General features: G+C 44.5%; 1 protein-coding gene across 1 annotated transcript in view; it reads right to left on the bottom strand.

Moving 5' to 3' along the window:
* The window catches only part of sbf2.L (SET binding factor 2 L homeolog), a 176,514-nt gene that overhangs the window by 89,635 nt on the left and 74,443 nt on the right, over positions 1 to 12,436 (bottom strand). The window contains 3 exon segments of the mRNA NM_001091038.1: positions 1,319 to 1,424; positions 5,501 to 5,611; positions 6,857 to 6,979. Of these exon segments, the coding sequence (NP_001084507.1) occupies positions 1,319 to 1,424; positions 5,501 to 5,611; positions 6,857 to 6,979 (340 nt within the window).

Here is a 12,436-nt window from a genome sequence, read left to right on the forward strand (position 1 = left end):
CCAGCAGTTCAGGCGGATTTATGTTGATCGGCCCCTAATGTGGAGGCCGCCGAGGGCCCCGGCGCTGGGAAATAAATTGATAATAAACACATTAATATGCTGGACTATACCGACTAAACTAACGGCTGTTATAGCGACTATAGAGAGCAGATATTGAATACTGCGACACCGGTACAAGTGGCCCCTGTATGTGGCCCCTAGAGTTCCTGCTTGCACCCCACGAGACAAAGCAGATATTTATAGTTCCGTTCCCCCTTTGCGGCACTTCTTGCTGGAGATCTCCAGAGACGTCTCTGTGTGTTACTATAAAAACCTTTACACTCTCAACATGGGATAAATGATTGTGAAGAATCTGGCGCGGTGTTACTAAAAAGGGGTTGTTCGCCTTTAAATTAACTGTTAGTATGATGTAGAGAGGGATATTCTGAGACGATTTGCAATTGGTTTTCATTTTTTATTATTTGTGGTTTTTGAGTTATTTCAGTTTTAATTCAGCAGCTCTCCAGTTTGCAATTTCAGCCATCTGGTTGCTAGGGTCTAAATTCCCCTAGCAACTATGCATTGGCTTGAATAAGAGACTGGAATATGAATAGGAGAGGCCTGAATAGAAAGATGAGGAATAAAAAGTAACAATAACAATACATTTGTAGCCTTACAGAACATTTGTTTTTTAGATGGGGTTGTGCTTCTGTACCAGCCCAAGGCAACCACAGCCCTTTAGCAGTAAAGATCTGTGTCTCCAAAGATGCCCCAGTAGCTCCCCATCTTCTTTTCTGCTGATTCACTGCACATGCTCTGTGCTGCTGTCACTTACTGAGCTTAGGGAGCCACTCACAATATACAGTACACATAGAATAGAAATGTCACAATATAAGGCTGATTAGTAATTAATACACATAATTACTACATGGCAGCACAGAAACCAGTGCAATTAGCATCAGAATTGAATAATCAGCAAACCTGTAGCATCAGCTTATATTACAGCCAGGGAAGCTCATTTTCTGCTGGATAATTAGTGACGAGCCCTAAGCTTAGCTTCTCAACAGCCAATCAGAGCCCACTGAGCATGTGAGTGTCACAGACACTTTCCAAGATGGTGACCCCCTGTGACAAGTTTGAAGTCCTGGATCATTGCTGCTATTGACAAGCTCAAACTTTAGCCTCGTGCAATAAGTTCACTCTATAAAATAGGACATTTTTAGCCACATTCATTTTTAGGCTTTAGTTCTCCTTTAAGGAAAGTAGCAGAGAGTGCTATTCAGATGAAGCACAAGAGATTGCAAGCTCTTTGGGTCAGTCGGTGGGTACTGGCACTTACCTAACTGTTGGAAGAGGAGCGCCACGCTGGTGCCGGTGACGGGGAGACTGTCATGGAGAGGAGTTTGGATCAACTGCCGGTCCCCCGCACCCAATGAAAACAGTTTCTGCAAAGGGAACAAACAAAAGTACAAATGAGTGATGTTTATTATAGACTCCCCTCACTGACACTATTATATATTCTGTTACATTGAGAATGAGAGGAAATTAGAAATCCGTGGGATTATTTTACACAGGGGTTACATCCGCCACCCTTTTAATACCTCCACCCCAATACTCAGACTGCGGGGGGCTTCAATGTATTAGACATGAAGAAGGATCCGGCAGGTTTAATTGCACGTCCAGAGGCCAAATATTCCTCTTAGGGTAAAGCCAGACGAGGAGATTCGGGAAGGTTTTGTGGGCGACTATTGAAAACGCATCGCCGCGTGTGCATTAGCGCAGGCGATTTTGCGCTGTAGCCTATGGGGAAAAAAACGCAGAGGCAGTTCGGGGAGATAGTCGCGCAAAAGACGGGGCGATAAGTCGCCAGGCGACAAAACCTCACCGAATCTCCTCGTCTGGCCTTACCCTTAAGGTGGCCATACACCGAGAGATCCGCTTGAGGAGGGCGATATCGGGCTGATCCGATCGTGCACCCTAGGGCCCAATGATTGGATCATAACGATGGGTAAACGGGCGGGAGCGCATGAACGCACAGATCCAGCCGCGATCCGACGGGATTTTTTACCCTGGCCAACTTTCGGCTTAAAGGTGGCCATAGACGTAGAGATCCGCTCGTTTAGTGATGTCGCCAAACAAGCAGATCTCTCCCCGATATGCCCACATTGAGGTGGGTGATATCGGGCTGTTCCAATCGTGAGCCCTAGGGCCCAACGTTTGGATCATAAGGCATCCGATACAGGCGGTCCGGCGGGATTTTTTAACCTGCCCCATCGAGATCTGCCCGACTTCCGGACAGATCTTGATCGGGAAAGCCCGTCGGATGGCCCCACATACGGCCAATAAGCTGCTTTTATCAGCCCGTGTATTGGAGTCTTTACGGACAAAAGTGCCCGACACCCTGAGCTTGTAACTCAACTCTCTCTCTGCTCAATGTCACTCACGCTTGATTGGTTCATCATTAGAGGCCACACCCCTCATTTACTTTAATCATGTCAATGACACTTGGGGGGGTTATCTACTAAAATCCAAATTAATCTCATAATTAAAATAAAATAAAAAAAAAGCTCAACCAAACGCCCGTGCTGGATTTTGCCTTATTTATTAATAAAATAACTCGAATAAATCAGATCGGGGAAAAAGACCCGATAAAATTCCAGAATAACTAATTCTAAGCAAATTTTTAATTTAAATACGTTTTTGCATTACAATGGGGGTCACTGACCCCACCTATAAAAAACAAAAGCTCTGTAAGGCTACAAATGTATGGTTATTGCTACTTTTTATTCCTCATCTTTCTATTGAAAACCAATTGCAAATTGTCTCAGAATATCCCTCTCTATATCATACTAACAGTTAATTTAAAGCTGAACACTCCCTTTCTAGATTAGGCACCGTAGACGCCTGTTCATGAGTCGTGCATTGGTTACGCTATGGGTGGTGACACACGCTTAGATTCGGGGAGATTGCAGCCATGGCGACAAACCGCCTCTTCTTCAGGCGACTAATCTCCCCGAAAAGCTTTTCCGCCGGCTTGAATCTTAATCACCGGTGAAATGGTACTCGGAGCAATTTGTTTTCCGAATCGCCGGTGGGATGGTACTTGCCTACCGAGGAAACTTCGGAAAACTATGCCCTGCGACTGCCATTCTGCCAGTGATTCAGATTGAAGCCGGCAGAAAGGCTTTTCAAGGAGATCGGTTGCCCGAAAAAGAGGCGATTTGTCGCCGGACGACTAAATCTACCCGAATATTCGCGTGTGTCTCTGCCGTAATCTCCCCAAAAAGCCTTCTGCCTACTAGAATCTAAATCGTCTGCAGAATGGTACTCGGAGCGCTTCGCTTTCTGAAGTCGCCAGAAGTTGCCTGACGAGGAACCTTCGGAAAACAAAGCCCTGCGAGTGCCATCCCAACTGCGATTTAGATTGTAGCCGGCGGAAAGGCTTTTCAGGGAGATTAGTCGCACGAAGAAGAAGCGACTAAATTTTCCCGAATCTTCGCATATGTCTCTGCCCTAATCTCCCAGAAAAGCCTTTTCGCCGTCTATAATTTAAATCGCCGTCGAGATGGTACTCGGAGCAATTTGTTTTCCGTAGTCACCTAAATTTGCCTCACGAGGAACTTTCGGAAAACAAAGCGCCGAGAGTGGCATCCCATCTGCGATTTAGATACTAGCGGCGGGAAGACTTTTCAGGGAGATTAGTCGCCCGAATAAAAGCCGATTGTTGCCGGGGCGACTAAATCTTCCCGAATCTTAGCGTGTGCCACTAGCCTTCAAGAAGATAAAGATACATGTCCGGCAGCTTTTGTTATTGTTCTAAAGAATATCCCCGATCCGTTCCCTTAAATCTGATATTATGTAACCCAACAAGAACTTGATTATATCCAGTTGGAGCCGCGACGATCCAGTTCAGCCGCTTTGCTATGTGGGTAACTCTGACACGGACAATTCTCCCCATAAATCACCCCCAAATGGAATATTCTGACTTTACTGAAGTGCCACCAGGGAATGGCTGTGGAATTCCCATTCAGTTGATATAAATCATGTGAGCGGGATTGTGAGGAATGGGTCGGCCCAATGATATACAGTCACCCGGGAGTCGCTCCTTGTGTTTCTGATGGGTTATAATTGGATTCTCTACCGGCTAAAAATATTTCATTTTAATGAAACCCATAGAGGTTCGGATTTCGATTGTGTTTATATTTAGTATTGACTTAAAGCGAGACGGACGCTAATGCAGAAAATATTTATTTACGAATTATGGAATTTGTATAAAAAAGGACAACATTTTCCACTTACTCTCTCTACTTTTCCTAGAAACTGGGAGATTTTGTGTTATGTATAATCAGATTTTATTTTCTCCCTGCCTCTACGGGGCTGTTACTGACTCCAAGATACTCCATTTTTCTCTGGGTGGCTGCCCATAACTCTCCTTATTACCTCCCACAAGCAGGAACAGCCCCTAAATGTGCTCATAGTCTGTACAGAGAGATCACATAAAACTATGGCAGCATAGGTATTCCCTGTACTAAGCACAATTCAGCAGGAACAGTCCCTAAGTTTGCTCATAGTCTGTACAGAGAGATCCCATAAAACTATGGCAGCATAGGTATTCCCTGTACTAAGCACAATTCAGCAGGAACAGTCCCTAAGTTTGTTCATAGTCTGTACAGAGAGATCACATAAAACTATGGCAGCATAGGTATTCCTCTGTACTAAGCACAATTCAGCAGGAACAGTCCCTAAGTTTGCTCATAGTCTGTACAGAGAGACCCCATAAAACTATGGCAGCATAGGTATTCCCTGTACTAAGCACAATTCAGCAGGAACAGTCCCTAAGTTTGCTCATAGTCTGTACAGAGAGATCCCATAAAACTATGGCAGTATAAGTATTCCCTGTACTAAGCACAATTCAGCAGGAACAGTCCCTAAGTTTGCTCATAGTCTGTACAGAGAGATCCCATAAAACTATGGCAGCATAGGTATCCCCTGTACTAAGCACAATTCAGCAGGAACAGTCCCTAAGTTTGCTCATAGTCTGTACAGAGAGATCCCATAAAACTATGGCAGCATAGGTATTCCCTGTACTAAGCACAATTCAGCAGGAACAGTCCCTAAGTTTGCTCATAGTCTGTACAGAGAGATCCCATAAAACTATGGCAGCATAGGTATTCCCTGTACTAAGCACAATTCAGCAGGAACAGCTGATAAGTTTGTTCATAGTCTCACTGAGTGTCCGTGATGCTCAGTACAGATGTTGGAAGTAGAGATTAAAGGCAACAGTAACACAAAGAAACAAGAGGGAAAGATCCAAATCAAGTGCAGAAAATGTCTTTAAAAAAGGGGCCAAACCATTCGATGTGCTCCTGTATCCACATGGGGAAATGAACCATTTGACCTTAACAAGGAAATTAATTTGGGTAGAAATCTTCAAATGGGAGGCACCTTTCAGCCGAAACTTCCCATTGTAAGCAAAGAATGCTCTTGCTATGTGCAACGTTGCAGTTGGTCTGACACTCACCTGGGAGCCGCCAGCACAGGGCACGATGCAAGTCACCAAGTTGGACACCAAGTTCTCCAGGGACACGTTCAGACTGTCGATATAAACGGTGTAGATCAAGCCGAGGCACGCCTGCGAATGACAAAAACACAGACATGGTTTCTTGGGGGCAATTTCCTTTCACAAACCTCCAAGTCACATTTTGGCCATCTTTGTTTTTCCTCCAAAAATGCTGCACATTTTAATCCTAATGTAAATTAGTGATGTCTCCCCCAACCCACCCGAAGCCCATATACAGTTTACCCTACTTTCTCTCATCTCCCATTGTAATGGTGTCTTGTCTCTTTAAAGGGGTTGTTTGCCTTGAAATTAACTGTTAGTATGATGTAGAGAGGGATATTCTGAGATAATTTGCAATTGGTTTTCATTATTTATTATTTGTGGTTTTTGACTTATTTAGCTTTTTATTCAGCAGCTCTCCAGTTTGCAATGTCAGCCATCTGGTTGCTAGGATCCAAATTCCCCTAGCAACCATGCACTGATTTGAATAAGAGACTGGAATATGAATAGGAGAGGCCTGAATAGAAAGAGGAATAATAAAAAGGTGCAATAACAATACATGTGTAGCCTTACAGAGCATTTGTTTATTTTATGGGGTCAGTGACCCCCATTGAAAAGTGGAAAGAGTCAGAAGCAAAAGGCAAATAATTCATAAACTATAAAAAAGGGAAAATGAAGATCAATTGAAAATTTGGCCATTCTATGACTTACTAAAAGTTACCACCCCTTTATAGGGATTGGTTTACCTTTAAGTTAACTTTTAGTATGTTATAGAATGGTGAATTCTAAGCTACTTTTCAATTTTTATAGTTTTTTTAATTATTTGCCTTCTTCTTCTGGTTCTTTCCAGCTTTCCAAGAGGGGGTCACTGACCCCATAAAAAAACAAATACTCTGTAAGGCTATAGATTTATTGTTATTGCTACTTTTTATTCCTCATCTTTCTATTCAGGCCTCTCCTATTCATATTCCAGTCTCTTATTCATATCAGTGCATGGTTGCTAGGGGAATTTGGAGCCTAGCTACCAGATAACTGCTAAAATGTCAACCAGAGAGCTGCTGAATACAAAGCTAAATAAATCAAAAACCACAAAAATAATAAACAATGAAGACCAATTGCAAATTATCTCAGAATATCCCTCTCTCCATCCTACTAACAGTTCATTTAAAGGGGAACAACGCCTTTAAAGAATGATGGGCAACAGTCTATCAAATACATGTCAACTGTGATGTCTCAAGGGTCACCCCTAGACCCCTGGAAGCTGCACTTACGGTTGTGTTTAGGGCCACAGGCCAAAGTACATAAAGAAATGTTTACCCGAAAGATTTCAGGATAGTCTAGTCTCGACACCAACACCAGGCTCTTAGGAGCAAACACTTGGGCAGGCTGAATCAGTCCCGAATCCTCCTCCTCCGTCTCGCTGTGCTCCCTCTTGGTTCCCTGAAAAACACAAATGCTTACGTGTCTCTTTAGGCCAAAAATATCCCCGGTCATTAGCCATTCTATCCCTACGGCAACAAGAGCAGTGTTGGCTATTGCCTCCAAAAGCCTCACTAGATCACAAGGTTTTGCTTCAGCAGCAGGAATACTGGGGCTAATTTATCAACACTGGGCTAATTTGCTTCTGAGCAGTAACCTATAGCAACCAATCAATGATTAGGGTTTTTTTTCAATCAGCAATCATCTGATTGGTTGCCATGAATTACTGCCCAGGAGCCAATTTGCCCTGTGTTTGTAAATGAGCCCCAACATTCCAGCTGAATTGTGCTCAGTCGATTGGAATAACTTTGCTGGACTATTAGAAAAATCCCTGGAATTGAAGAAGTGACCTCTGTGGCTAGTGAGAGCCACTTCCCTTGGCTTCTTAGAGGCAGAACCTGCCGTAATGTGAATGTGGGACAAATGGTGGGTCAGACACAGCGCCCGCTAGAGTCCTGCGCGGGTCCATTTTTTGGGACCCGAACCCGACCCGTACCCGCAACCCGCATTCTTACCCGCTTGGACCCGCAACCCGACCCGCAAGTACCTTCTCTACAACCCGGACCCGCGACCCGCTGACCATCAAGAATCAGGAAGTGCTGTCATTATAAACCGGAAGTGACATCATCGGAAGTAGATGTAAAAAAGGGAGTATAACCGGAAGTGCTGTCATTGTGTACCGGAAATGACATCATCGGGAGTGGACGTGACCAAAAAAAAGGAGCAAATATTGATATTGAGAAGACCCGCAGCCCGACCCGCAACCCGCAGAACCGCCGACCCGCGGGTATACCCGCACCTTGAACTTCAATGAAAAACCCGCATGGTACTGCAGGTTTTTGCAGGTAACCCGCGGGTACCCGACCCGATGTCTATCAGGCAGGGCTAAAAATTCCATTGGGAAGGCTACGATCGGATCAGCCCGATATCGCTCACCTCAATGTGGGCGTAACGGGGAGAGATCCACTCGTTTGGCGAAATCTCTAGTGGATCTCTACGTGTATGGCCACCTTTAGCAGGTCCAACCCCATCCCAACCCATTCACATTGAAGACACTCCCTTAAAGTGATACTGACACTAAAAAACTACTTTTTTTATATATGAATGTACGTTAAAAGTTACCTGTAGGTCTCGCTGAAAAGCATCGGGCAAATACTTTTATGGCAAAATTATAAGAAGCATGCAAAGTCAATTTTATGATGGATGTAAAAAAAAGGCATAATTTCTGGTGTCAGTATCTCTTTAAGGGACCTAAAACATCCTGAATGTGGCTTCAAACTAGGTATGCACCCACTATTTGGGATTCGGCCAAATCCCCAAATCCTTCATGAAAGATTCGCCCGAATACGGAACCGAATCTGAACCCTCATTGGCATATGCAAATTAGTAACAAAAAGTTATGTGATTTCCCTTCCAGCCCCTAATTTGCATATGCAAATAAGGATTCCGTTCAGCCAGGCATGAAGATTCGGCCGATTCCAAATCCTGCTGAAAAAGGCAGAATCCGTAACTGAATCCTGGATTCTTTGCATCTCTACTTCAAACATCAGAGGGCTAGTTGGCTTATACTAGTGATGTCCAATGGGAGAGCAACCTAGAGGACCCTCCTGCAGAGATTTCATTGGCTGCTGAGATATGTCCATATGCAAAATACTAAATAATAGACATTGCCACACTGCACTACATTAATGTTGGATTTATAGGTCTTGAGCATTGCAGTACTGTGCCCTATGGGTACTTTTTCCATTTCCGACCCCTACACTTCAGCTGTGGTTCAACCAGTTCCCCACGATTATATCCGGAATCAGTGAGCTTCATGATTGGTTAGGCCTCCTTATCTCCGGATCCGGCTGTTTGCGAGGTTACGCCCCCATTTTCATCTCTCATAACCTGATATAAACAGGAAGCTTTTAACTTATTTTACATTCATGAGAAACTGAATAGAGAGAATATCAGTCATTTAATTGGGTCACAAGGCCCCTTGCATGTTGCCCGGCTCAGGATATCAGAGCCCAGATGGTAAATACTAAACAGAGAAATTCCAGAAGCCATTATTACTAAGGCTTGTTCCTAAGCAAGATTTAACTCTTTAGCTCTGTCTTCGTGTTTCATACAAGGAGCCATGAATCAGTAAAGCTGAGCTCATTGATACATTGAACATGTAGAAGATCCCGAGGGTGGCCAAAGTCTACAGGCTACAGCCTAAAGGGAGACGCGAGCCACTGTAGGGCGGTGGTAGTAGTTGTAGTTCTTAGATAAAAAGATTTAAAAAGGATGATCTTTATTTGGACTGAAGGTTTGGCTGCTTGAGACTGAATCATTGAGAAGACTAAGTCCTCAGAAGTGCCAAGGAGAATTCCCACCAACAGATGGATCCACCAAGCTGAAGCTAAAATAATTCTTATAACTCTTCTGATTAATTAGTGAGCCCTTGGTCCTACTGATCTCGATGTATATATAATCAGCACCTTGGAGAGCGACGTATGTCATTTTCACATGCCATGATTTGGTCTCAGAACAGGAGGTGGCAACCATAAGAGCTTACTCTCTATCGCAGTAACACCCTAACACATTGTTTGGAACGTATGATATAGAGAAAGTGATTGGCCGCCCTCGAACTATCCTCAACTAGACATGGTCGGGTCCAGTAAAACCCTGAAGCAAGCTGCTGTCTGGGCTCGTCCTGGGTGGGAACGGAATAACAGACAGATGTACAGAACAGGCTTCTGGAATCTTAAAGGCATTCCCTCTCCCGCCCCAAAACAAACCTTCCCTTAGAGAGACGCTGGGTTTACTATTTCTCCTGGCACTTAAAAAGCATTAAAGTGAAAACTGATACCCAATTTCTACCCTCGTTACAAGATCAGACACCATGCACGGCTCATTATAGGCCAAAACATGTCAAGCCGATAAACCCCTGGGGAGAATGAGCAGACAGACTCGGCAGTCTCGGAGAGTGGAGATTTGTACCAGAGCACATACACCTGCCAGGGACCCTGTGTTCTGGATAAATACCTGCAAGTGTCTACATTAAGGCCACGCACACAGATAGACAGCAAGTCATGAACGTGTAAACAAAATCAGGCCAGTGGAATCAGGAAAAAAAAAAAAAAAACAATCTGGTTGCTATGGGTAACAAGCCCAGCTCAATATTTGCCCTTGTTGATGAATAACCGCCATTGATGTGGCTGTAATTTACAATACGGAAAACTGGTACGTTGGGCGATGGAACCGGTACGTTGGGCGATGGAACCGGTACGTTGGGCGATGGAACCGGTACGTTGGGCGATGGAACCGGTACGTTGGGCGAAGGAACCGGTACGTTGGGCGAAGGAACCGGTACGTTGGGCGACGGAACCGGTACGTTGGGCGACGGAACCGGTACGTTGGGCGACGGAACCGGTACGTTGGGCGACGGAACCGGTACGTTGGGCGATGGTACCGGTACGTTGGGCTATGGAGCCGGTACGCTGGCTGACGGAACTAGTAAGTTGGGCGATGGAACCGGTACATTGGGCTATGGAACCGATACGCTGGCTGACAGAACTGGTACGTTTGGCGATGGAACTGGTATGTTTGGCGATGGAACCGGTACGTTTGGCGATGGAACCGGTACGTTGGACGATGGGACTGGTACGTTGGAACCGGTACGTTGGACGATGGAACCGGTATGTTGGAAGATGCAACCGGTAAGTTGGAGGATGGAACCGATACGTTGGACGATGAAACTGGTATGTTGGCCAGTGGAACCAGTACGTTGGACAATGGAACTGGTATGTTGGACAATGGTACATCAGCCGATCAGAGTAGGGGGGCGAGAGAAGGACAGATGATTGCCACAGATTCTCATTGGCTTTATGCACCAAATCGAGGCTAGAAAACAGACGAGGGTTTAGCAAAATCTTATTATTCCTGGGAAACATTTGGTGAGAGGGAAAGTGACGTCTACCTTGGAATTAATCAAAGCCCCAAAGAATTCTATGGTTACAGCGGCTATCAATAGACACATCATTATGGATTACCCAGACCACAAACTGTAATAAGTGATTATGTTGAACTGCGAAATCTCAGTGTGTGCTCAACGGGGTCTCGTACCTGGACTCTATCTCAGCCGCGTTAGGACAACCAAGCGAGAAAAGTGCCAAAACACATCATAAAAACTAACCACAAGCAGATACCAATGAAAGACGCGCACAAAAACACATTGTTGGAGCCAGTTAAGATAGCACATCAACCTTTTACCTCAGCTGCTCTACAGATTGAAAGTGCCCAACCCCCCCATCTGAAACATCACACATTCTTATCAAAGTAACCACCAAAATACTTTACAGTGTTGGGCAGGGGGAGCCCACCAGAAGCTGCTCACCAACAGCAGAGACAGAAAGAACCTCGAGAATTCAATTAAGACTGAGGTTGAAGTAGAAGGAAGAAAGAGGTCCAAGCAGGAGCCTGGAAGAGACTAGGGCCACTATGATGGCACTTACGAAGCTTGCAATACAATTTTTTTTTTTTATTATTTTAAATGTTTTTCAATTTTCACCTACATACTTCATCGAATTGCACACATATTAGGAGTAAGTGAAGCAAAAGACGAAAAAAACAAAGCAATAACTGGTGGAATCACAATGAGCGTTCGATATGTAGAATCCAAGGGGTCCATAAATTTAGCCATAGTATCTTCTCCATCTCAAAATCAAACTCTGTGGAAAGATCTAATCAAGTCTAGAACCTAAGGGAATCTTTAACAACAATTAAAATTTTCCCAACATGTAGGGGTGAACTTCATCAGGAGACAGTTAAACTGACTGTAACCAAGGCTAACCCACTTAGGGGGAGAACATACAAACCCATTGTTGATTGTACCCACTGGGAATACTAAGCAGCTAACCCATAAGCTACCAGTTGTTGGAGAACTCTACCAGTGACTGGGTTGCCTGGGCCCAACTAAGGGCCACCACCACCCTATGGAGGACCACCACCTTAAGGGTTCTCTAGCCCAGCCCAAACCCCCTCTCCCCACCACCAACACATATCTTCTTGCTGTCACCACCTAGTGCTGACCTTCCTCAAAACAGATTTCCCCAGTGCTGCAGATCTGGAGAGGGTACCAGGGCCCACCAGGATGCTTCTTGGTGTCCCAATGACTCTGACCCTGAACACTATTAATCAATCGGTGTATTTGTTGAGGATAACCATCCTACATGCTATACTATGCAATGGACCTCTAAGAAACTCAGTTTTGTAAGGAAGAGAGAAACTCTTGGATCTCTAGATTCATTAGTGGATTCATCCAATGGGTATCTTGCAAAGGACCTAAAAAAATTACTCCAATGTAAAAACACTTTATTGAGCACAATTAACCTACGAAATATGCAAATGATGATGTATTTGCTCTCAAAAAGAAGCAGAGAAAAGAAT

Source organism: Xenopus laevis, chromosome 4L (assembly GCF_017654675.1).
Source record: "Xenopus laevis strain J_2021 chromosome 4L, Xenopus_laevis_v10.1, whole genome shotgun sequence".
In the NCBI taxonomy this organism is placed as follows: domain Eukaryota; kingdom Metazoa; phylum Chordata; class Amphibia; order Anura; family Pipidae; genus Xenopus; species Xenopus laevis.